Here is a 26369-nt window from a genome sequence, read left to right as displayed (position 1 = left end):
TGGGAACATTTGTGTATCAAACTGGCGTCCATAAAACTCAGGACTGGGAAAGGCTCCATCTTCACTGTTTCAGGCCACATCATAAAAGATGGCGGAAAGTTTTGCCGGTGTGAAGTTGCTGAAGGCAGAGTTTTGAGAGACACTGTCACTTGAAAAATTCACTGCAAACTTTTAATCTATAAAATCATAGTCACCATAGTTACATAGAGCTTTCGAACATGGGTGCAGTTTATTGAAAAATATGAATGTAATCTGTAGCCTGCATTTCTCATGTGAACCACATTCCTCCTCATTTACTGAGCCTGGGAGTGAGTAATCAGGGGCGGTCCTGAATGCATGATAATGGAAGACGTTGCCGTGGCTCTTGAACTTGCAACGTGTCCACGATGCAATGAGCGCTTTGAAAAGTGGCCAAATTTTCTTCTCTCTGTCTCTGTCTGTCTTTCCTTCTCTCTGCCTGGCAAGTTATACATGGAAACCTAATTCATCTTGGTTCATGCATGCAATAGAGAACAGTGCAGCTGTGGGTTATGTATGAGTATCATATTTTTGGCTCTGATATTCCTCCTGAACTCTGACAAATGTATGAAACATATTAAACGTACTGAAATCAGCTACGGTCCGTGCAGAAACCACAATGCGATGCGATTTCTAACTTCACAAGAAACATAATGCACCAAATAACTACTTCATTTCTGTCACAAAAACAGCAAGAAGAAAGTAGTTCACTCTATTAAACCTCATTCAGGTAAGGAGCACCCTTAGAGTGAAAACAGTCATTAGCAAATGCTAGGTTTAAGTGAAATAACACCCTTTTAAAAAAGGAAAGAGAAAGAGATTTTACTAAAACTAAACAAAGTGAAAATCAGCCTTAATCAAAATCTATCATTTTTCCCAATTCACATTAGTTTGGGCACTGTATACACTCTGTACAGATACATCACTGAAAACAACACTCATTAGCATGCAAATGCTAGGTTCAAATGATATAACAAAAAGGTAGGACAGATTTATACACTACTTCTGCAGTTCCAAGGTCTGGAACATATCTATTTTTGCCTCATAAGTGACCTCCAAATATCCACAGAAATAAACAGAACAAAGACAAAGCTAAGTTACATTAGCATTATGCTAACACCTCAGACTGAGACGCATGCAACACATTTTAAAGTGACTTTTTTCCATGAAAGTCATTGTTTAATGAGCTTCAGACCCTACAAATGCACAATAACACTACAAACGTTTGGGGATGTCTAAAGAAAGATTTATTAACTTCTTTTTACTTGGAGAAAAAAATTTAAAATATGTGCTTACTTTCTGAGGGAAAAAAATGTCCAAAATGAGTGCAAGCTAATGTAAGTCATTGTTTTGAAAAGTAAAATGACACAAAAGTAAATCATTTGAATTTATAAGTTCCATGTGAATTGCCTAAATATTATAAATAATAATAAAAATACACAGGAGACCTCCCAAAATGAGCTTCATTTGCTGAGGAGATGCTAAAACATGTCAGAAAACGTCCACGTTGTAAATGAACAAGCAGAAAGATGCAGGGAAAGGCGGCCCTTAGGTCTCGGTTCTCCGAGAAGGGAGGGAGGTTCTGAGTGGCTAGAACATGGCAGAGGGATTATTTAGGGCTCTCAGCACCTCCCCAAAAAAGTCAGAGCCATATAAAAGCCAGGGGGATCCGTGTTTTTAGGCAGTAGGGAGTATCTGCTCGGGTCTGGATATACACGCACACACTCACACAGACCCGGCGTGCATGAGTGGAGCTAAAATCAGGCTGTCCTTTTCCTCAAAGAGTCTACATGTCTGATTTTTAAGACATGTTCAGCTTTGTGGATGTTCGGTTAGGGCTGCTGCTCGCAGCTGCAGCTCTCTTGGTTCGAGGACAAGGCGAAGAAGACAGTGAGTATTTAATCTTTTAAGCTCAAAAGCTGCTTTTTTTGGTCAGTGATGCTCCAATTGTCCGGTCCACCTTAAATGGGACGATGCAGATGTCTGAGAAGGAGAAAGTTTTCTTTTGTGTTTTTTTAGCCTCATAAATGAGCCTGGAAAACTGTTTCTTAGGAAGAAGGAGAAGGAAATTAAGGAGTTTTTCTTTCTTTGTTTTTTGTTGCATTTGTCTTGGTGCCAACAAGTTGGAAAACTTCTTAAGGAGAGAGACATAGAGAGGGAGGGAGGAAAAACAGGAGCGATGATGACCCTGTTACTGAAGCCTGCAGCTCACATGTTCTTGGACTTGTTCTGATTGAGGAAACTTTACCAGACTTTTCTAAAGCGCTTTCTTTAAAGGATTAAAACGTAAAATATAGGCACAATTGCATTAAAACTTCTTTAATAGTATGTATTCTATTATTATAGAGATGAGACATTTTAAATGAAGATAATCATTTAAACTAAGCAAAATTCAGCTGCATTTCCTAATAAACAGAAATAGATACTCACATTTTATTGCTAATTCCTAAGAAAAGATATATAAATGCATGAATGTGGAAAAGGGGCTTTTTATCAGAAGAAGAGACATAATATGGAAAAAAGAAAGGAAATGAATAAATGAATCCACTTTTTAAAGTGTTAACTTTGAAAGATTGTCTTACTTAAAATTAAGTGGAAACAAATATTTGAAACAAAGTTAAATGCAGTGAAAATGTAAAAGACGCACTTGTTAATCAGCGCAGTTCGGAGAGAACCAGGGCGTGAGGCTCGGGGCGTTTTTGTGGGGCTCTGGCGACATCTAGCGGTGGTGTACTGCAATGAGCTGAGTTTTTTTTTTTAATTAACTATATATTTTTTTCAGCTGGAGTCCCACCCCTAAACATTAAACACGCCCTCATTTCTTACATTTCAACTTTATTTTTAACTTTTAACCCCCTGAGAACCAACGCAACAACGTCACTAGGACATTAAATAACATTTATATTAGTTATGACTGAGATTTGGGGAAGAGACACCTTGCTGCTTTGGTTCACTTAATTTCTCTGCCATCCATCCATTGCAGAGTAACTGCGTACGTGTCCATCTAAGACACAGGACACTCCAGATCTTTAATTCAGTTTGGAGTTTCTGATGTTGCAGTACTTACAAAACCAGGGACATGATTCAGGATCTGGAGTTTGATGTAGGGACCTTTAAAACACCCAATGATAACTTTAACACTTGTGGCTTAGTTTAATGCAAATACATATGTATAAGACGTGTATTAAATATGGGAGCTTTGGGTTAGCGCCGATATTCAATGTTTGTAATATACTTTTCAGTGAGTGATGACACTGCTTTTTATAATATGAACAAATTGGGAGTAAATTTGCATTCATTAAAATAGAACACTTACTAAAATACAGATAATTTAAAGCAGAAACCCAGTGTCACCAACATATCCCACTGTCCCAGAGAAGTGTAAACACAAATCAATTATTGCTTTAAATACCATCCACATCTGAGCACTGTATATGTTTTAAAGCAAATATCTGCTGATATTAGTATGATTTCGGTGTCATTTGCCATTCCCAGTTAAAAATGTAGTGAGGAAAGTGTGAAGAAGTGGTCCACAGTGGTTCATCCCTAAGCCAGAATTATCATCTCAGAGGAAGAACTTTAGAGGAACCTCATGATAAACGTCTAAGAGCTGCAAATGAAAAAGTATAACAACTGTAAAAGATAAGAGGCACTTACAGAGAGCTGCTGAGCAGGTTTACTTCAGTTCTAGGCTGAAAGAGCTGCATCTCAGAGAAACTGTAGACGTGTCTCCATCTTTAATCCAGTTACAACAACAGTTTGAAAAAAAAAAAACGAAGGCGGTTCCAAATCGAGGCACTGGAATTTGACTCTGTGGATTCGGGATCTGGAACCCAATGACAATTTAATGCCTGGGTTTGAGTTGATGTAAACACAGAGTGAGCTGGAACTAGGCCTGTACACTTAGTTTTAAGGCCAGAATGTCTCAGAGATGTCTTAGAGAATATGTTTTGTGCTTGTGTCCATTAAGGGAGAGCTGAGGAGCCTAATGACCACTTTATGACTCAGGATTGACTTGAGATCCACTGTAAAAGCCATGTTGTATGTGTATTATTAAATGTAAATGTGTATAAGTGTATTATTTTTATTATTATTATATAATTAAACCAATTTCTAGACAGTTTTAAGAGTTTTTATTCAGTGAATGTTGAATTATTTTAAGGTGGAAGACAATTTAACACATTTCAAACATTAAAAACACGCACCCACTTATTTTTTTAAAACTTATCTGCCACTTTTTACTGGATAAATGACTGAAACAAGCAAAAAAACTGAAGAATATCAGCTGAATATTTTTAAATACTCATACAGCAAACACAGAAAAAGGCATAACTGATGTTATTACATATATTAACTATATCTAAGATGATTCCACTGTTTAAAATGCAGCGTATGGATTTGCACCGAGCTCCAAAGAGATGGTCCACTCTCTCTCTAGCTGTCTCTGCGAGTCTATCGTCATATGTTTGATTTATTGAATTGTGCCCATTCTTGAGGAACCCACTAACAGCTTCAGGACTGACCCTTTTTCCCCTGTTTTAACCCTTTCCCTCCCCAGCCCAGTTTGGCATCTGTACGCAAGCAGGCCAGTCGTACAACGATAAGGATGTGTGGAAGCCGGAGCCGTGTCAGATTTGCGTGTGCGACAGCGGGACGGTGATGTGTGACGACGTGATCTGCGAGGACACCACCGATTGCGCAGATCCAGTCATCCCCGAAGGAGAATGCTGCCCTATTTGCCCCGAAGGTACCGCTTACTACTGCCCTCTCTGCAGACACCCCCCTCTCAGTGTGAGATGCTGTTGGCACGTTCCACTGGAGGTGTAGCGTGGTGGTTACACGAGCTGGGAACTGAACCCATGGTAGTCTTCCATGTGGAGGACAGCAGTGTATCCACTATGCTAACCAAGCTACTTCATGTTCATACCGCAATCTTTTAATGAGAAATAGACACAAAGCAGCTCTGAGCCGATGCAAAAAAGCTTTTAACAGCTTCTAGCTGCTTGCTTCACCTGGGTTTTAATTCCCAGGAAATATCAGCTGGAGATTTGGGAAGGACGAGCGAGTGGGATGGTGCTGCTTGGCTCTCAGTTCTCGAAGAGAGCTCTGAGATTGTGCAATGAGCGATTGAGTTGTTCTCTGGAGAGATGGAGCTCCATCCGGTGACTCGTTCCTCTGGGATGGGTTGGCGTTGGATCTCACCCAAGGTTTATTAGGCTGAATGCCATCAAATTCTCACAGAAGGGTTCCGGCATCTACTGTAAACCCTTTCCCAAAGACTACAGAGTGTACCTGCAGTAAAGTGGGGGGCAGAACGTGGATTAATGTCCTTTATTCCAGAAGGCTTGGTGTGTGCTGTTAACAGCCACTGCACAGTTTAGTCTGTCGCTAACTGTCTTTTTCTTTTTTCTTTGTAGACGACCCCTACGTAGACCCTCAGGTCAGTAACAACACAAGCTTACAGTGTGTAAAAAAATCACATAAAATGCTGTTGTCATCTCGGGGACTAATTAAAAATACAATAAGTCATAACTGGCCTGAACCTGCAAAAGCACAGTTCAATAAGTCCATGATTTTTAAACATATGTTGTAGTGTGTGTTTTATAAATATGTAAATGATATTTTATTGTACGATGCAATGATTTAAAACATTCCTATGTTTGTATTTGCAGGGTCCTGAAATCCCAGGCGACCGTGGTGAGAAGGGTGATAATGTGAGTAACGTTTGCTTTAATTTTAAGCCGTTCCGAGGTCTGTGTGTGTGTGTGTTTGTTTTTGTAGATGTGAGCATAAAGGTGTATTGAAAATGTGTAATTATCTAATTATTATAGCAATAACTATATTATTATTATGAATTTAGCACATTTATATCAGCTATAAATATTTAGAAAAAGAAGTCACTTGGTTGTCATGGATACGGAGGGTATGGGGTCTCCTTAGTGTACAGTAATGCAGAATACTGACCTAGTTATGCTGCAAACTTTTGACCTCTTGCATGTGACGTATGAAGCTATTGAATCATCATATTATTATTATTATTATTACAGTATCATGTTTGTATTTGTTATATATTTCTTTTTTGCTCATCAAACGCAAATGAAGGAATCACGCATAAAATCCACACCCTTCAGTTGAGAATAGAACAATAATTTGGCAAAATAAAAGGACACACAACAACAGAGAAAAACAAACAAGAAACACAACACAAGATGTAAACATAAATAAACCCCAGTGAGGGATATGACTCTACAACATTAGTGTAAACACAGCGCTCTGCTTCTCTGTGTCTCATTTCAGTTTTTTTATATTTCTCCACACAGGGTCCCCCTGGACCTCCAGGTAACGATGGTATTGATGGAGAGCCTGGTCTTCCTGGACCTCCCGGACCCCCTGGACCCCCTGGCCTTGGAGGAGTGAGTATATTTGCTGACATTAACTCCTGAGCTAATCCATCACATTCAGAGCCTTGGAGCCAGAGGCAGATCTACAGAGCCTTAAACGAGGAGGCTCTAGATAGGGTTATGTGGAGCAGGTGCAAAGAACCACTACCTCTGTGCTCTAAGGAAGCCTTCAGTGGAGGTTTCCTTTTAAGGCTGGAGTCCATCTGCCATGATTTATTTGAATACATTGATATATTGTATTAATGCATTTATTTTAACATGTTCTACATTTAGAGTTTATTAAAGTGGTCAGTATTACACAAGCATAATTATTACATGCCGTACAATACACCCTTAGAGTGTACAAATCCGCACAGACTCCTAACGTGAAGTAAATCCTCTTTTCGTGAGCACAAACACACACCAAGAGCGATGGGCACCCACCTCTGCGCCCAGGGAGTCACCTCAGCGTTGAAGGAGGTGCCTACGTTTTGGATGTTGAGGCAGGAGGCAGTGCTGTTCCTTCACTATCCCCACACCTGTTTTTTCTTGTCAGTGCAGAGCATCTAACCAGTGACCTTTCAGTCCCCGGTCCACTTCTGTAAGCTTAAGGCCGCTGCTGCCCGAGCTGTTGATGATGGCTGACTGAGTCGATTGAATTCAGGACCTGTGTGTTTTTGTAAAGATGAATGAGAAATGCAGTGGCTCCCTTTGAATTTCCCTTTGAATTCATGCTCCCCCTGCTATCGACATCAGGGGTGTTCATTTAATACAGTTTTTAAAACATAACTGTCCTGTCCAGGGTCAGAGCAGTAGAATGATTTAAACCCAGCTTCATCAGTGTGTCATAGTGATTAGAGAGACTCATTAAAGATGTGATGCACTTACCAGTCAACTTTCTTTTCTCCTACACAGGGTTTCCTGCCCCAGATCTCTTACGGCGGTGAGAAGTCCAGCGGCCTAGCTGTCCCCGGACTCCCAGTATGAGAGCTTTCACATACACTTTGACTCGCTCAACACTTCCGCCTCCTTTCTTCTCTGACTTTAAAACACCTTAACATTCCTCTCCAAACATCTCAACCATCAGCATCCTTCTAAAATCGCTCTTCTGAAACACACTAATTCTACACCAAAAACATCTGCCTACTTTTTCTCCACAAATTCCAGCTTGGCTTCTCATAATGAATGAAGCTAACTGTTTTTTTGTTTCCTATTTTTCTCTCATAGGGCCCCATGGGTCCCCGTGGACCTCCTGGACCTTCAGGCTCCCATGTAAGTTCTGGTTTCAACACATCTATATCATTTTTAACATTTTATATATCAGCAGACAACTTAGGAGACGGAAGAACTAACTGCTGTGCTGTCCCTGAATGAACCAGTGTAGACTCCACAGAGTGGGTCCCCCACACAGGGCTTAGTCCAGGATCTCTGGCATATGTCAGTAAAGCGAAGTTTTATAATGTGACAAAGCATTATTGGAGAAATCGACTGACTGCCCCTTTAATCTTTAGTGTTGTGCAGTTGTTGTCATCATTGAATTTTAATCAAGGTCGCCACTGTGTGGTGAATGGTGCTATGAAAGTCTTCTAAGCTGAGAGAACAATGTTAGTGACAGTATTTATCTTTCTTTCTCTCTCAGGGTCCTCAAGGTTTCACTGGACCCCCTGGCGAGCCCGGTGAGCCCGGTGCACCTGTGAGTATTTAATTCTGGGACGTCCACTGACTGATTTTGATTGAGAATTTTTACCAGCAGCCATTACTTCTTTTCCACCTACATTTTAACTGTTTAAATTCCTTGTGCACAACTTTACACATGTTTGTTTTTATAGATGTTTGGCACATGGGCCTTACATAAGCCAAAATATATTTATTGCATCTGTGTGATTATATATTTGTAATTATCTATCAGTGACATGTGCCATATTTACCTCTGCATTTTGTAAAATATCAGGATATTTTTGCTCTAAAACTGCACATATACACAATGCTGATGCTTGCCCGTCCACTCCGCAGGGTCCCATGGGTTCTCGTGGTCCTGCTGGTCCTCCAGGAAAGAACGGAGATGATGTAAGTCCAGACTGTCTTTAAGTATCTCTTATACTCCACCTGTTTACTGAGTTCCTCTCAGTGAGGATGTGAGAGAACTGGATGATCTGGTGTAAACACTGTCCTGGATTATACATGTTAACCCTTAGATTATTGGACTTATTGTTGGGAATCGTTTGATTCACATTCAATAATTGTGTGGATTAAGGGTTTATAATCTGCCATTTAGACTTTCCATAGTCTCTCCCTTTATTTCCATAAGCAGTGACTCTTTAAGTTAAACCTACACCATGCCTTTGTTGTTGTTGCCAGTGATAACTGTGTCTTCTGAGGGTTAAACCTCTTTGTATTATTTTTATATCTATTAAACATTATTTATAATTCAGAACATGTTCATTTTAATCTCTGTCTCTTCTCTCTGTCCAGGGTGAGGCTGGTAAGGCTGGACGTCCTGGTGAGCGTGGACCTGCTGGTCCTCAGGTCAGTCTCGCTCCTTACCAACTTACTGGACCACTGCAGCAACACAGATCGAGAAAAGAAATATAGAGCAATAAACACATACATTCAATACAAGGATTAGTGTCAATACAATCAATACCACAAGCATAGTCTGTATACACACACACACAGACACACACATGCGCACACACACACTAGTGCACTAGGGGCAGTGACCACACACACACACACATCCATCACCAGGAGAGCATTAGGAATTGCAGCACAGCCGTGGATGTTGAGGGAGGAGACATCACTGTTTCTTCACTTCGCTTCCCCCACTTTTCCTGCCATTTGAGGGGATCGAACCAGCGACCTTCCGGTCCCAAGCCCACTCTAGTCCTAAGGCCCCAATAATGTGGTCAGTATATTACATAAAGTGAATATAAACATCTAGGAAATAGTCAGTTTTAAAAATAGAGGGAATCCAGCAGGGCTTCTTTAACACAGTGATAGAAAAAACAAACGCAGCCGCACACAGAAGGCTCCAGTCCCACAGGCCCCTTCACCGACTTCTCTAGAGTCCAATCAGCTGTTAATGTAGACAAATCAGACCCCACATGATCAGGGTTAAAACCCCCAGCTGATATTAACCTGGTGGGGTCTGTGTGTTTTAACAGGGAGCTCGTGGATTCCCAGGAACCCCCGGACTTCCCGGCATCAAGGGGCACAGAGTGAGTCTACCTCCATGACACCTTAACTCCGTTATTCTTCTTTTCCTTGACCACTTCTTAACCTCATTCACCTCTGACTCTCGTCCTCAGGGTTTCCCTGGTCTAGATGGAGCCAAGGGTGACAGCGGACCTGCTGGACCTAAGGTACCGTTCTGCAGCTCTTGGGTTTGTTTATCTGGTTAAAAATGTTCAAATGAGTGTGAACTAAGCTGTGTGTTGTTGGTGTGCAGGGAGAGGGTGGTTCACCTGGTGAGAACGGCGCTGCTGGAGCTATGGTGAGTGTCTCTGTCCATGAACTGTGTGGTCAGTTTATACGGCTAGTGTCTTCTAGGCTGGTTAATCTCGATTGAAGGTTAGAAACAAGAGGCAGGGATTGTATCAGCAGACAATGAAAAGAGAGTCTCACTGACCTCTCTGTGAATGTATTAGGGCTTTCTAAAGCACTAATTCCCTTATGGCTTTATTAAAACTCAAAACAGACTGTTGAAAATACTCGATTGATAATGTTACTGATAATAAAGAGCCTGTTTCTTGCAAAGGACTTTTTTATACATCTGCCTCAACTCTGACTCAGATTCTTACTTCTCCACTTCTCAGGGCCCTCGTGGTCTGCCTGGTGAGAGAGGACGCCCTGGACCTCCCGGCCCTGCTGTAAGTGTCCACTCGATATTTCCCAAATCACCTCACTGCTGAGTGAACACATAAGCGCATAATTGAGAGGACAGTCCTGGTCACAAGCAGCAGTGAGCAGGGAATTGCACTAAGGTGGGGGATAGTGTAAAGCTGGGGGTCTCCAAGAAATATCACCAGAGAGGTGCAATCCAAAGACTGGAAAAGAGGAGAGAAAATATGAACCATTGCACCTTCTCAGCTCCGTTCCATTGTCCTGGCGTGTGTTTAGGAGTCATTGCTAATGCTTAAGCCTATCTCTGGGACTCTGTTCAATAATAATAATAATAATAGTAATGCCATCCTTTAAAGAAGAGGGTGGGTGTATATACTTCATTGGAGAAGTGATTTAACCATTAATGTTAAATTGAAGTAATCCCTACACTAAGATATCAGCTTTAATACTCTCTTCTCACTTTGAACGTATTCCAAATGAAATATCTGCACCGATAGAGAGTGAAGAATATGAGCTACTAATCTCTGCTTCATTTCTGAACAACGTGTCTCACATCCATCACAGTAAATCTTTAAAAGAATTGTTTCAGACTGTTATTACACCATCTTATGTGTGTTTCATGGTTCTTGTTGTGCAGGGTGCTCGTGGTAACGATGGCAACGGTGGAGCAATTGGACCCCCTGTAAGAATATCAGTCTATTTGTATTTAATATCATTTTTAAAAGTGTAAAAGAGCAGTGTAGTATGTTTGAGTGTTTAATCACCTTTCCATTGTTTGATTTAGGGACCCACTGGCCCTGCTGGTCCTCCTGGATTCCCTGGTGGTGCTGGAGCTAAGGTAAGACTAACCTGGTACACACAAACACACACAGAATTAACATCCCTGACTCTGATGACTCTCCACTTTCCTCCTTTAGGGAGAGACTGGCCCCGCTGGAGGCCGTGGCTCTGAAGGACCCCAGGGAGCACGTGGAGAGCCCGGTAACCCTGGACCTGCTGGAGCTGCTGGTCCTGCTGTGAGTCTGTCACCAGCACACTCTTGTTTTGCTCTGCATTTTTACGTCTGTGTGTACACTGCCCCGTTAAACCCAGGAGGACACCATCCATCACAGCTCAACACAGTGCTCACTTTTTCAGTTTACAATAATATGTAAAGGGAAATGTTATTTTCATAATGTTGATAATAACTCAGTGCTGGGGAATAAATCGAAAGATGATTTGGATGCTGTGATGCTGTGGTAAGGCACCTCTGGGTGATGAGCTTCAGTGTGTGCTCCTCACAAAAGTCTCCAGTGATTCTGTAATTAAAAATCTGCTTTTAAAACTGAAAACGTTTGTTTAAGAAGAACGGTGTTAAAGATATATAAGATATATAAAGATATATAAGAAGGGTGTTAAAGATATATAAGCTCTGTTTTAGGATAAACTGCACAATTTGCATATAATATTGATTGAAAATGATCATTAATTAATCAGTCATCACTAATTAATCACTAATCAGAGAAATGAAAGGTGTCCTCACCAACGTGAGGCTTAAGCAAGCAGAAAAGTTTCTGGAATTAATCTTTTACTTATAGAGTTCATAAGTTAAATTGCTTTGATCTCTGGGCTCAACTCTCTTATTTCCTACATTACCCAGGGTGCACCTGGTACTGATGGAAGTCCTGGAAGCAAGGGATCTCCTGTAAGTAACTTCAGTGTTTCTCAGTAGGCTTTATTATTTATTATTTGTGGTTTTATTTATTTTATTTATTGTAGTATTTTATATTTTCAAAAGTTATATACTACTTAAAACATTTGTATTTATGCTGAATGTAGTAATATATTTTATTGTGTGTAATGCCTCTGAATAGTGATAACTGTCTGAAATGCAGATAAGCAACATTTATTCCGGTGTCGAGCCTAATTAATATGAAAAGTGCTTTATAAACATTGACTGTATTTACTAATAGTGACTGTGTCCTGCTCATGTGTAGGGTCCTGCTGGTATTGCTGGTGCTCCTGGTTTCCCTGGAGCTCGAGGACCTGCCGGAGGTACAGGACCAGCTGGTGCTCCTGGACCCAAGGGCAACAACGTACGTACATATATCTCTGTTTATGTCTATACAATTGTTAGAAAGAAACCTGTTCCCCAACAGCTGCAGCAGATGGAGATGTTTTAGCCAAAATTAGAAGTGATTTAGATAAGTTATGCAAAGTAAAGGAAAGATATGGCCAACATATGGGTCATTTAGCTCTGTTAGCACTAGCATATGAGAACACTGATGGGCATCAACATATAAATATACAAAATCATAAACATGTCAACATATTAACAGCTAGTTCAGGCCAGAGTGCCCTTTAAATGACCTCCAAGTGCCTGTGATTGTCAGAACAGCTTCCATGTTAGACCTTGTGAACAGTTTGTAACGCTTCTTTATTTTGCATTTCCATAACAGGGTGATCCTGGAGCCCAAGGACCCAGGGGAGAGCCTGGCCCTAAGGGAGAGCCTGTGAGTGTGCCTTTGTGTTAAGGATACACATTTTTCTCAGATATTTAGTGATATTTGGTGTAGTAAACCTATCTAACGCTCATTGTGTTTGATGTGTACAGGGTCCTGCTGGTCCTCAAGGTCTTGCTGGTCCCTCAGGAGAGGAGGGTAAGCGAGGAGCTCGCGGAGAGCCTGGTGGTGCTGGACCTGTTGGACCTGTTGGAGCTCGTGTAGGTTTTTTAGATCATTTAGAGCATCACAAAAACCATTAGGCTGTCTTATATTTTATTGGTCTCTTGTATTTATACTTAGGACACCTTAAACAATGTAATGCCCAGTCACAGTGGCTCACTAATCCAGCCATCAGCCTTTTACATCCTGTTCTTATATGTTTCCCTGCAGGGTGCCCCTGGTAATCGTGGTTTCCCTGGTACTGATGGAGCTCCTGGACCCAAGGCAGGTTTCTCGGCTCTTGTATGTGTTCTGGAGCAGGTTCTAGACCTCTAGATATTTGTCTAAACTAGTCTATGACTCTGTTATAGGGCGGCCCTGGTGAGCGTGGACCTAACGGACCTGCCGGAGCTCAGGGTGCCACCGGAGAGTCTGGTCGTCCTGGAGAGCCTGGACTGCCAGGATCTAAGGTCAGATATTTGTCTTTTTTACACTTACCTTTATGTTTTTTGCTTTGTTTTTCTTTCCTCACAGTCTCACCTGTTGTTATATTGTTCTGTAGGGTATGACTGGTGCCCCTGGTTCCCCTGGTCCTGATGGCAAAACTGGACCTAGTGTAAGTACATTCTAATAACTTTACAAATTACTTTATTTTAAATACTTATCACATTGTTCATGACTTCTTTAAAAAGGTCACGATTCATTATTTTTACACCAGTAAACATCAAAATGAAAATGATTTAATGATACAGCATTTTACTAATGAATTAAAGATGGTGATAGGTCACACGGTAGCATCCAGGCCTCTTAGAGCCTCCAGTGCCTCGACGACAGACATTCATGAATAATTTTTAATAACAATGATCACACTACTGTCATTTGGGCTGTATTCACAGCTGGCTCCTCTTCTTGTTCTTTAGGGTGTTCCTGGTCAGGATGGTGCTGCTGGACCCCCAGGACCTGCTGGATCTCGCGGTGCTCCCGGAGTGATGGGATTCCCCGGACCTAAAGGCGCTGATGTAAGGAATAATAAATTTATATTTGGCATTGCAGCAGAGAAAACTGCAGAATTTCTTTAGCATATTCCTGTGTTGAACGTATCTAGATAAGATAAGCTTCAAAATAAGGGCCCTGTATCCTCAAAAACTATTATTTTACATCTTTTATAAACCTGATTAAAGTGTCAAAACCAAAAAAAAAAAAAAAACTAAAGAACAAGTCCATCCGTACAACCCATATATGCAAGATAAATATTGATTGGGTTTGTAATGTCATAACTCCACCTGTTCAGCCTCCTGCAATTGAGCCCTGCCCAAAAGGAGTGTTTAAGCTGTTTGAATTGATACAATACTTATACTATTATACAATACTATATCAATTTAAAGCAGCCTGTCAGGACAGAGGTCATTTGCATATAATTGTCTTAAAGGCACAGTAACAGAAACAGCTCATGTTAGGGATTCAGAAAATGACAAAGCTGAAGTCGACTTTTCTCTGAAACTTGTGCATTTTTAACCTGTTTTTTCCAGGGTGAGGGTGGAAAGCCCGGTGAGAGAGGTGTCGCTGGACCCACTGGTGCTGTTGTACGTATTATGCTCCACTTTTCCCCTTAAAATAATAATTTCAAATAATTGTTTTTACACAATTTAATGTTTTCTTCTGTTGTCTGTGACACTGTTACTGTTTTGACTGTGTTTAATTTAGGGAGCCCCTGGTAAAGACGGTGATGTCGGTCTGCCTGGTCCTCCAGGACCTGCTGTACGTATACTTTAATATATCATCACTCTTGGGACAAAACCCCTTATCTCAAAAGAAAGTGACCTTGTGGGAGGAGGACAAAACACCTCTTAACTTTCAAAGGAAGTTTATGGAAGTTTATGATTTTTGGGATATATTTTGAACAATTTCTGTTTTAAATTTACATTTGAACACATAGTAAAATTAAAAAAACAACAATAATGGAGGTGTTGTCCCCACAGCAATGATTTCATACCTTATCATATCATATCCAGTTCCTACAGCTCTGTACTGATGATTATCCTCTGACTAACAGGGACCTTCTGGAGACAAGGGAGAGCAGGGACCCGCGGGACCACCCGGATTCCAGGTACACATTCACCTGCACAGGAATTTAGAAATAAAACAAAATATTTCCAAGGGCTAAATGATGAGCTATTATTCACCATCATGCTTTTATTTCTTTGTCAGGGTCTGCCTGGACCTCAAGGTACTACTGGAGAGGCTGGCAAGCCTGGTGACCAGGTGAGTGCTACTGTAGTTTCATGAAACCACAGGTCATTTCACCTATATTTTTTATATTTTTATTTTAAAATGGACTATTTTCTCTCTGATGACGTTATGGGGGTGTAAAGTATTAAGGATTTGCTTTTTGTGAATTGTTTAATGCTAAATTGATTTTTAAAAATAATTCTCCTTTGTTTTTCTAATTTTAAACTACGCTAACCTAGAAAATCTATATTAATAACTATATTCACTTCACTGAAATATATTATGACTGTACTTGCTTGAAAATACAGATGCATAAAGAGTTCTCTGTAGCACAAATACACTCCACATAATGCATTTTTTACATTTCCAGGAATATGATCATTAAAGGAATCATTCATTTTATTTTGAAGTGTGTTAACTGTGATGTGTTGCTCTAAACAGGGTCTGCCTGGTGAGGTTGGTGCTCCTGGACCCTCTGGATCCAGAGTGAGTATCTCTCAGCTTTCTCTCACTGATCACCTCAAGTGAGTGTGTGAGTAACTGGGTGAGTGTATGAGTGACTGGGTGAGTGTATGAGTGACTGGGAGAGTTTGTAAGTGACAGGGTGAGTGTACAAGTGACTGGTTGAGTGTGAGGGTGACTGGGTGAGTTACTAGGAGAGTATCTGAGTGACTGGGTGAGTGTGGGTGACTGGGTGAGTGTATGAGTGACTGGGAGAGTGTGTGAGTGACAGGGTGAGTGCGTGAAAGTGTCCACAAGTGTGAGTGAGTAACAGGATGAGTGAGTGATGGGCTGGTGCCGTGTCCTAGATGTGTTTCTTTCTTGCGCTCAGTGATTCTCGCCATGACACTGATTAGATGAAGTGCTTACAGCTGAAAATGAATGAATGAATGAAAGAAACTGAAACCCATATTAACCCTTAGTTTTTTCTGTTTTCTCCAGGGTGATAGAGGTCTCCCCGGTGAACGTGGTGCTCCTGGAGTTGCTGGACCAATGGGACCTCGCGGTTCTGCTGGAGCTGCCGGAAACGATGGTGCTAGAGTGAGTTTTCATCACTTCAACATTTTATCTTTAATCATGTCACTGCCTACAACAATCCGACTGTTTTGATTATGCTTTAGGATGGTTTTCTTTTGTCTCAAGAGTTACTAGTTATATTTCTGATCTATGTTTTTTGTTAAAGGTAAAGTTAGAGTTAGATTTAGGAATAAACATAGATTTAACAGAATAAATTTATAAATAAATGAGTTAAACTCAGTCTGAGCAAAATTACAGATAATAGTTTTATTCTAAATAGCCTCCTCCATGTAATATATAGAAAGGTTAGAAGAACCTGAGGAAATGAGCTGTTTGTCAGATGAGTACGAGTTTATTTGCTCAAAAAAACAAATGCATCCCCCTAATATTAAGATAAAAACCAACCCCATTATTCCGGTGTGTGTGTTGGTCTAACCCTTTCCACATCTCTCCTGGTGAAAATCCTTTTACTTTAACTGTATTTATTGTGATTATATATAATTTAATTAATATTATTAATTAATATTGGATGAGATGATAAAGATAATACTGTAACTGTATCATGTATTAATTAAGCCAATTAATGGAGCATTAATTAGAAGAATGTAGGGCAGGACTAAGCTTAATCCCATTCCAAACCCCACAGCATGTAAATACTATTTAAATGAATAAAGTGGGAAATAAATCTAACAGCTAATGATGCAGAGCTGATTCCAGAACTGAACAGACATAAGGATCTGTGGATGACATTGCAATGTTTGTGTGTGTGTTTTAGGGAGAGCCTGGTGCTGCTGGAGCTCCTGGTGGTGTGGGTCCTGGTGGTCTCCAGGGAATGCCCGGAGAACGTGGTGCTTCTGGAATGCCTGGAGCAAGAGGAGACAGAGTGAGTGACCACACTAGATCCACCTGCCTCTTTCACTGTGTGTCCACTCTTTATAATGAGTAGCTGCACATGAGTCTGAGGTCACCATGCCCAGTGCTAGAGGGCTTTTCTGGACTGATGGACTTCCATTTAGTTCCTTTGGGGTGATTTTGAGTTGTGTTTCAGATCCAGAACTAATCCAACATTAGCATTCATTCAGAAGTCTTGAGCTTCCATTTATGGCTATGGTGTCCCTGGGCTTCGAACCCATGCTCTCCTGATTTTAGGACGAATAACTAAATTTACCCACTCAGGACCCCCTGAATTTACCCACTGCAGTTTAATCTCAATAAAAACTGCACAAGTTGCCCACTCAGAATGTGAGAGTACTGTTGCTGATGATGCTTTATTTATTTTGCTGTGTTCTCTTCCCCATTTAGGGTGATGCTGGACCTAAGGGCCCTGATGGTGCTCCCGGTAAGGACGGAGCCCGTGGTCCCGCTGGCGCAATCGGATCTGCTGGACCCTCTGGTGCTCCTGGAGACAAGGTTAGAGAAGTGCTTTTTTTTGTAATTTACATACTTCAAACCTGAAAAAGGGACAGCCACACTCACTCATTCTCTTCTGCTTTAGGGAGAGCCTGGTGCTGTTGGACCTGCCGGAATAACTGGACCTCGTGGTGCCCCTGTGAGTAACTCTGTTATTAAACTGAACTTAATGAGCAGCAAACCAAGCAAGGTACAAGAGGTTTGTGTAATCACAGAAGGAAGTAGTGACCCAGTGAACGACCTGCACTTCCAAAAACCTCTGGAATTAATGTTGTCAATTATTAAAAGCAGGATATTTCAAGATAAACCTACCCCAGTTTTACAGAGTTTATAAAACTACAGATATTTAGTGGGAAGCTGGATAAAATTAAATATTAAATGTGTCCCAAATGATAAACAGAGACATAGATGAGGCTCAAACAACTGCTGGTAATTATATTAAAGTTAATATATGTAATTACTTGTATTTCTCGAGACATTTATAACTATCTATCGATGAAATATATACTTAATATGTGTATTTTAAATAAGCCCTTCCTATTACTGTTAACATGAGAGAGTCAATGAGTTTATTAACTGTGTATAAATCACTGTGTATATACATTGCTGATGGTGTAATCTTCTCTTGACCCTCAGGGTGAGCGTGGTGAGGCTGGACCCCCTGGACCTGCAGGATTCGCTGGACCTCCTGTGAGTACTGCACAGGGATTAAGTCTAGTCCTGGATTCCACTCTTCAGTAGTGCTTTACCCTTCAGTTTGTATCTGAGAGAAAGAGAATAGAAACTTTAAACTCATCTCAATCATTTCTGCTTTAGGGTGCAGCTGGTCAGCCTGGAGCTAAGGGAGAGTCTGGAGACTCAGGACCTAAAGGTGATGCCGGAGCTCCTGGACCTGCTGGACCTGTCGGACCCGCTGGACCTCAGGTAATTACCACCGAAGGGTCTAAAAACATAACACAAGGGGAAAAGATTGCTGTTTTAAATCTGTAAGAGCTCATGTGCAGTAAACAGTGTAAAGACCTGTGTTTGTTTCTGAAGGAATGTATTCATTATGAAGATAACCTCATGTAAAGAGGCAGTGACCACTTTATTCACTTCAGTAATTTATTGATATTGAATGAATATGTAGCTTTAAAATCCCAATGTGTGAGGAATTAAATGGTAAAATACAGTGGGGGAAGACAAGTAGAGATAATAATTGATGTCAATTAATTAAACAGTGATGGAATAGTAATAAATAGAGTCTTTAACTTTAGACATACAAAACTAATAGTTCTTTCCTCTTTAACCAGGGACCTGCTGGTGCTACTGGACCTAAGGGTGCTCGTGGTGGTGCTGGACCCCCTGTAAGAACTGACTTCTTTTGACTTCTGCTGCATGAAAAAAAAAATTAAAGCTTTTGCCTTTGCTCCATGGACCAAAGATGGCTTCCACAATTCACATCTATAACAGAATGAGTCCTAAGTTGATTATTTGAGGCTGAAACAGATGGACTTCTGTTTTGAAACAGGGTGCTGCTGGTTTCCCTGGTGCTGCTGGTAGAGTCGGACCTCCCGGCCCCTCTGTAAGTGACATCTTCATAACACCATCATAAGCGTTGTAGCTGTCTTACTTTAAGACATGAAGGGATTTGAATTGGGGTTAAGGAGAGTGCAGTATATGTCCAGTTAAAAATGGGTTTGCATTGACTTCCTTTCATTTTCATCATCATCACTATATTCTCCAGCCTTAGTCCTTTACAAACTGCCATTATTCTTGTTATTATTGCATTTATTAGTTGTAAAACAAGAGATATAACACTTTATAGATCCTGACTGAAATCACAGTGCTTTCGGAGGCTGAATTATCACACATTAACGGACATGTATTTTTAAAAATAAGAGGGGGAAGTGGTGGTTTTTAAATCAATATAAATATATGAAGTGTGCATATGATGTGGAAATGACATAAAGTACATAAAAATGTTGGCATATATACAGTAACACTCCATTATCTTCTCTGCTTCTCTTTTTCTCAGGGTGCTGGCGGACCTCCTGGACCCACCGGACCTGCTGGTAAAGAAGGTCCCAGAGGAGCTCGTGGTGAGAAGGGCGCTCCTGGCCGTCCCGGTGAGGTTGGAGCTGCTGGACCCCCAGGACCCGCTGGAGAGAGAGGTTCCCAGGGTTCTGACGGAGCTCCTGTAAGTTATTAACCCTTCAGATGTGGTTGCATACTAACATTTGCATACTCTTGTTTAAATGCCATTTATTTCCCTTTTCTAAATGAAGTAATTTTAGTGCTTTCTTACCCATTCACTAATAAGTCACCTCTATTCCCTGGAGAGGGATTGGTTTCCGAGTTTGTATGCGATATTTAACCTGCAGTTTTGAATTGTGCTTGGTCTCCAGGGCCCTGCTGGTATTTCTGGACCTTCTGGAGTGACTGGTGCTAATGGACTTGTGGGTCTGCCTGGACAGAGAGGAGAGAGAGGTCCCTCTGGACTTAGTGGACCTTCTGTGAGTTACCCATCAGCTTTAGGCTCAGAGTTCACGGCTCGATTCCTTATTAGTATTGTAGTGCTACAGAGAGACTGATGCTAAAAATTTGCTTTATTTCTCACTTCAGGGAGAGCCAGGAAAGCAGGGACCTACCGGCCCTGTTGGCGAGCGTGGACCCCCAGGACCAATGGGACCCCCAGGTCTGAGTGGAGCTCCTGGTGAAGCCGGTCGTGAGGTGAGCATATCATTCTAATGAAGCTTTTGTCTTTTCAGTACGTGTTATGTTACGTTTTACGAGCGGCTGGTGTCCTGGAAGTTCACCCAATGTAACCACAGCCCTGGGTTAATTGTGTGAACAGAACACTGCATACTTTATCCACCTTAAGCTTGCAGCATTTGTACCGAAAGTACAGAATAAACACAGCTTAATCTCAGGAGATAAGGCTTAAATTGAATTTTAAAGACTTCGTTTGTAGTTATTGCTTTGAATAATCAGGGAACTGCTATGAAACATGGAAACAGTGATTAGTTTTCAGGGTAAGAACCTAGTGTTGATGTCCATATAGGAACCCTATAGGGTTTATGGGTTTAAAGATATATAGAAACAAATGAGCAGTTGCTTTTTAAGCACATGGTAATTCAAAAACTATACAGTCCATTATAAAATGTGCATATACTAAACTACAGATTCTGTAAGTAATGTGGGAAGACACAACTTTCTTGTGATGATAACCTGACTGACTAATCATCCTGTGTCTCTGCAGGGAAACACTGGACACGATGGTGCTCCTGGTCGTGATGGTGCTCCTGGACCCAAGGTGATCACCGTCCCAGCATAAAGATCCTTAAAAAAGCATTGCCTAAACTAGTGAAAACAGTGTAGAACAAATACCCTGCCTTCTCCCCACTGCCCACCAGTCTGAACGCTGTTTGTGTACCACAGGGAGATCGTGGAGAGGCTGGACATGTCGGTGCCCCTGGAGCTCCTGGACCCCCCGGACCTCCTGGACCCATGGGTTCATCTGGAAAGACTGGAGACCGTGGAGAGGCTGTGAGTTAAAGCTTTATTAAGCCCTCTCATGAGCCCTCTTACTGTTATTTAGTGTTATCTACATGTTCTGTATCTTACTCCTGTCACTCATCCCCCTCTCCGTCTAGGGTCCCGCTGGTCCTGCTGGTCCCGGTGGTCCTGCTGGCTCTCGTGGTGCTGCTGTAAGTGCCTCAGGAACCCGTGTCATCTAATTTCTAATAAAATAATGATCCTTAAATATCACAGGTCATGCTGACGTCCATCATATCTGTGTGTGTGTGTGTGTGTGTTTAGGGTCCTGCTGGTGCTCGTGGAGATAAGGGAGAGGCTGGAGAGGCAGGAGAGAGAGGCATGAAGGGACACCGTGGTCTCACCGGCATGTCTGGACTGCCCGGACCTCCTGTGAGTGGACACAGCAAACGCAGAGGCTCATGAAACCTCATAGAGATATCGGGTCGAGTCCCAATAGAATCAGAATCACTCCATTGTACCTAGTGTTACGTAGAGACTAGAGAGTTTACAAGAAAATAAGATATAAACACATGAGGTCAAGGAAAAGAGAGCAGGATAGCAACATGAAAATAAGCTATTACTAACCGTATGTTATGGTGTGATGTGTACAGCTGTGCATAGAGGACTCTTATGCTGTAAACACTAATAATGTGAGCATTTCAAATTAGTTCTGACCCCAATATGATTGTGTTTCCCTTATCTTTCCCTGTTGCTTATCCCCTGTAGGGCCCCCCTGGTGAGCACGGACCTGCTGGACCCACTGGACCTGCTGGACCTCGTGTGAGTAACTTTGGTCTTAGGAAATTTTAGTCTTTGTGTGATTATCCTCCTCTGAGCGGTGACTGCTCGGCCGAGCCACAGCTAGTGTTTTGTGTTCATGGTCCAGAACTGAAAGAGAAAATAGAGCCCAGTTTTGTGATGTTCAGAGCCTAAATATTGCACCAGGATTTTAGAAGAATCTTGGATGAAACCTATGATAGCGGAAAGGAAATATGTTTATATGACGATGATGCTTTTGGCAGATTTTATTTGGCTTTTATATTTTTCATATCGATATCTGAATTCTGAAACATATCGTGATATAAATTTTAAGCGCATTGTCCCGCCCTACGCGTATAGGCCGCACCTTCTTCCATATCTAGCATTGAGGTGGTCAAACATACGCTGAGCTAAGAGGTTGTGTGTTGTTATAGGGACCTTCTGGATCTAACGGCCCCCCTGGTAAGGACGGTGTGAGCGGTCTGCCCGGACCTATTGGACCTCCTGGACCTCGTGGTCGTGCTGGAGAGATGGGACCTGCTGTAAGTGCCTTTAAACCATCTCCTCTTTCACATTTACCACTTGTGTTTCTGCTCAAACGTTCCTGACCCACCTTCTACCTCTCTTAGGGTGCTCCTGGTCTCCCTGGACCCCCAGGACCCCCTGGACCTTCCGGAATTGCCGAGCCCTTCCCTCTGATCCCTCAGCAAGAGAAGGGACCCGACCCCATGCGCGGAGGATACAGAGCCGACGACGCCAACGCCAAGGACCGCGACGCTGAGGTGGACACCACCCTCAAGTCCCTGAGCCAGAAGATCGAGAACATCCGCAGCCCAGAGGGAACCGAGAAGAACCCAGCTCGCATGTGCAGAGACCTCAGGATGTGCCACCCCGAGTGGAAGAGCGGTGAGTGCACAACTGGCAGAACCATTGTCTTGACAAAAGAACCCTTAAAGGACCATCTATTTTGAAGTGGGTAGGCTTAAGGAGCATCTTGAACTCACTCCTCTCCCCATTCTTCATCTCTTTAAAGGCTCTTACTGGGTGGACCCCAACCAGGGCTCTCCTCTGGACGCCATCAAGGTCTTCTGCAACATGGAGACTGGAGAGACCTGTGTCACACCTTCCCGCAGCAGCGTTCCTCTGAAGAACTGGTACCTGAGCAAGAACGCTCAGAAGAAGCACGTCTGGTTCGGAGAGTCCATGTCCGAGGGCTTCCAGGTCAGTTTTAAATGAGGAATAAGGAGAGAAACGATATGGATAATGACCATAGCATGACCCTTTAAAGTAACACTAGGTGAGATTTGGTGTTTTGCTCCTGGGCTCCCCCCTATTGTTGCTGAGTGTGATTCACTTTTACAGCACTGTCCTGAAATCTGGGGGGGGGGGGGGGGGTGAAGTGATGGGGCTTGTGTTTCCTACCCTCCTCCAAAAATTACATAGTGCAGTTTCAGCAGTGCTGAGCTCAGAGTAGCAACAAGAGAGGCTCTAAACTTCTGGTTACAGCTCAGTGGAGCATCACAATGATTTCTGAAGCTGTAATTTTAAGTTACAAATACTACCTAGTGATGCTTTAAAGGGTAAAAGTGTAATCAGTGTGATACAAAGTTGGTTGACAGTGATGGTGAATGGTACCTCCTCTAAATGCTATTACATAAAGTCGTTATAAACATCATGTGGATGATAGAAATATTGTGTTATGATAGTTTTGGACCAAAATCCTACTGGGTGTTGTGAGGCAAAATAGTGCCCTTATTTCTTCAGATGAGAAAGCCTCTTGATGCTGTGCTGAAGCTCATTTTCTCCACGTTTCTCCCTCTCTCCACAGTTCCAGTATGGAGGTGAGAGCTCAGATCCCGAGGACGTGAACATCCAGATGACCTTCATGCGCCTGATGTCCAACAAAGCTTCTCAGAACATCACCTACCACTGCAAGAACAGCATCGCCTACATGGACCAGGCCTCCGGAAACCTGAAGAAGGCTCTGCTCCTGCAGGGCTCCAACGACGTGGAGATCAGAGCCGAGGGCAACAGCCGCTCCACATACACAGTCAGCGAGGACGGCTGCACGGTGAGTGTCTTCGCTGCACTAGCATTGGCGCATCGTACGCTGTGTGTGTGTGTGTGTGTTTTAAAGTGCGGCCTGTTCATATTCTGTTCTTCTCTCTCCACACAGTCACACACTGGCACTTGGGGCAAGACAGTCATCGAATACCAGACAGCGAAAACATCTCGTCTGCCCATCATTGACATCGCTCCTATGGACATTGGTGCTCCCGATCAGGAATTCGGCGTAGAGGTCGGCCCAGTCTGCTTCTTGTAAAAAGAGAGAGAGAAATCTGGACATGAATAAAATGTTGTTCCATTTCTAACGGTCATCTCCGAGTCTTTTTCTATGCATTAAACCCCCCCCCCCCCCCCCCAAAAAAAAACTCTCATTCCACTGCAATCGGTCCACGTGCTTAACCCTCTTCCACTTCGACATCCATGAGGACGGTGCTCCTTCGTCATCCCGCAAGAGAGCTTTTTCCTTTTTCATTTTTTGGAACGTTTTGAGGACCACTACCTGCCAACCATCGGCAACAGCACGGACACTTAGGGAGAATCTTTTTGGCCACGAGAAAATAATATATACCTGTGCTTGTAAAGTGTCAAATCACACCCACACCCACATACACAACCCTCCCCCCACAGTCCAGAACATGAGACCGACCCAAAAGGTAATGAGAATACTGGTGACTTTTGGTGCCTTTTTTTTATACCACTGCAGAAGGACAAAGAAAAGCCTACGCAAAGTACCAAAGTGCTAATGTACCACTCTCTGGTGTTGAATAAATCTGAAAAACGACAGTCGTGTCTTGTTCTTTAGACAGGAAGGGACACGTCCACCTCGTCCCATTGTGTCCCACGGGCTTCAGAAGCACGGGGAATGTGTTGTGTTATGGCTACCTCAGAAAAACAACAACAACAACACCCAGAGTTACCTGTGGGTTTTGGGGGGATGCTTACATCACAAGGTAACTCAACATCATGAGCCACATGTACCAGCTGAAGTAGCTCACTGACCCAAGCGCAGGTCACAGTCTGAATGAATGGTGCTATTTCCTCTGCAGGTCCCGTCTGTGGTGTATATTGTTTCTGAAGAAACTCCTCTTGCTGGTGTTGTTGTTTTTGTTTACTGTCTCTTGTGCTTTCGGGGCCTGTTTTGGTGCTAACTGTCAAAACCCCATTGTCTTCTTGTCGATGTGATGCCATTGATATTCTCCCATTAAAGTGTCGGCTGGACGAGGGGAAAAAGGATGAACTCCGCGGTTTAATAAAGACTTGCACTTAATCTGTTTAGTGCGTTAAGTAAGTGGACAAATTGCTAGTTCTTTGATTTTGTTTTTTTTAAATCCAAGCCCCGCCCCCTTTTATTTCCTCAGAGGTCACACCCCCTAGACTTTGATATCTTTGATTTCTTCTGTTCTGGTTGCGATGCACACCTCCTTTCATTTTTCCTTTTGTTTTTATTTTCTCTTTTGTTTTGTTGTGTTTTCAGTTTTTAATAAAAAAGTTTTGTCGAAGACCAAAAAAAAATTAAATGAGGCGGCACAGAAAAGACCGCAAACCACCAACCCACCAAAGCAAAACCAGAAACGAGACACTTTAATGGTTCAGATGAGAGGATCTGTACTTATTTTGTACATGTATAATATTTCGAGATGTTTTTAATTATTTTGGATGCTGAAATAAAGCATGTTTTAAGTGGTCACCCCAATGTTCGGCATGTTATCTTCTCGGCCCGCTTCCTCTTCATTAAACTGTCTATACTGCCTTCACTCAACTCCCATTTTATTTCCTGCACTGCTCTGATCTGAGGAGAGGTGTTTGCATGCACAGGGAATGCATTCATTAGTACAACCTCAGTACATTAACTGTATAGAGTCCCTGACCACGTTATTGGAAAAAAAAATAATCAAGATGTGAAATGGGTTCAGAATTCTTCACAAAGAGGGTGAACAGAACCAGGCGTCCACACACCAGAACCTTTTGAATGGATTTGTTTGCAGCTCAATCCCTTGAACCTTTTCTGAGAAGAATTTCTAAAAAACAAATTGGTAGAGCTAAGCCCCACCCCTTTGTTTACTGTTTACTAAGCTATAAATAGACGATGAAAGGGTCTCAGTGAAGATGGCCTGGTGCAGAGGTGAATTACAGCTTTAACTTGAATGTTTAGTTTTCGGAGCCAGATTTGTTTCATCTGAAGGACTCCGGGACATCTTTGAGGCATCTTTTATTTCCAGAAATAATCCTCCAGCATCAGTACCTGACTATACTAAAGTTTATGTGGCGGACATCCATCAAAACCTCCCAACTATGTCCCAGTCTCGATACTAAACCCTATCCAAGAAAGTCGAGAGTTCCTGAAGTGAGGAGAAACACTCCTGATTGATGCTCGTCATTTCAGAACTAATAACAGATGAGCAGGTGTCTACAAACTTGTGGAGGTAGAGTGAAGAAGCACCTTTACTCAGGCCCAGGGTGTGATCTGGGCTCCCTGGGGCCCCCT

The 26369-nt window shown here is 42.2% G+C and overlaps 1 protein-coding gene across 1 annotated transcript; it reads left to right on the top strand.

Moving 5' to 3' along the window:
- Positions 1-1689: 1689 nt before the first annotated feature.
- col1a1b (collagen, type I, alpha 1b) lies at positions 1690-25621 on the top strand. The gene is made up of 51 exons (XM_066662592.1): positions 1690-1908; positions 4577-4765; positions 5436-5458; positions 5691-5732; positions 6339-6431; positions 7314-7379; positions 7626-7670; positions 8038-8091; positions 8412-8465; positions 8871-8924; positions 9563-9616; positions 9707-9760; positions 9847-9891; positions 10214-10267; positions 10879-10923; positions 11026-11079; positions 11159-11257; positions 11881-11925; positions 12218-12316; positions 12680-12733; positions 12835-12942; positions 13115-13168; positions 13255-13353; positions 13446-13499; positions 13804-13902; positions 14413-14466; positions 14588-14641; positions 14937-14990; positions 15092-15145; positions 15554-15598; positions 16055-16153; positions 16905-17012; positions 17432-17539; positions 17625-17678; positions 18176-18229; positions 18356-18463; positions 18832-18885; positions 19050-19103; positions 19557-19718; positions 19927-20034; positions 20144-20251; positions 20781-20834; positions 20960-21067; positions 21175-21228; positions 21341-21448; positions 21785-21838; positions 22252-22359; positions 22447-22723; positions 22851-23038; positions 23646-23888; positions 23994-25621. Exons 1-51 carry the CDS (start codon positions 1827-1829, stop codon positions 24138-24140), a joined length of 4338 nt encoding a protein of 1445 aa, XP_066518689.1. The 5' UTR covers positions 1690-1826; the 3' UTR covers positions 24141-25621.
- Positions 25622-26369: the final 748 nt, after the last annotated feature.

Source organism: Hoplias malabaricus, chromosome 3, assembly GCF_029633855.1.
Source record: "Hoplias malabaricus isolate fHopMal1 chromosome 3, fHopMal1.hap1, whole genome shotgun sequence".
Classification (NCBI taxonomy): Eukaryota; Metazoa; Chordata; class Actinopteri; order Characiformes; family Erythrinidae; genus Hoplias; species Hoplias malabaricus.
Note: the sequence above shows the minus strand (reverse complement) of the source record. Positions and strands in the feature narration are given on the sequence as shown.

What these genes read in the sequence shown, in the direction of transcription:
- col1a1b (XM_066662592.1), top strand. Translation starts at nt 1,827, where the DNA reads ATGTTCAGCTTTGTGGATGTTCGGTTAGGGCTGCTGCTCGCAGCTGCA. An exon ending in CTGGCAAGCCTGGTGACCAG is followed by an intron (nt 15,146 to 15,553) that starts GTGAGTGCTACT and finishes TGCTCTAAACAG; the next exon opens with GGTCTGCCTGGTGAGGTTGG. An exon ending in TCGGACCCGCTGGACCTCAG is followed by an intron (nt 18,464 to 18,831) that starts GTAATTACCACC and finishes CTCTTTAACCAG; the next exon opens with GGACCTGCTGGTGCTACTGG.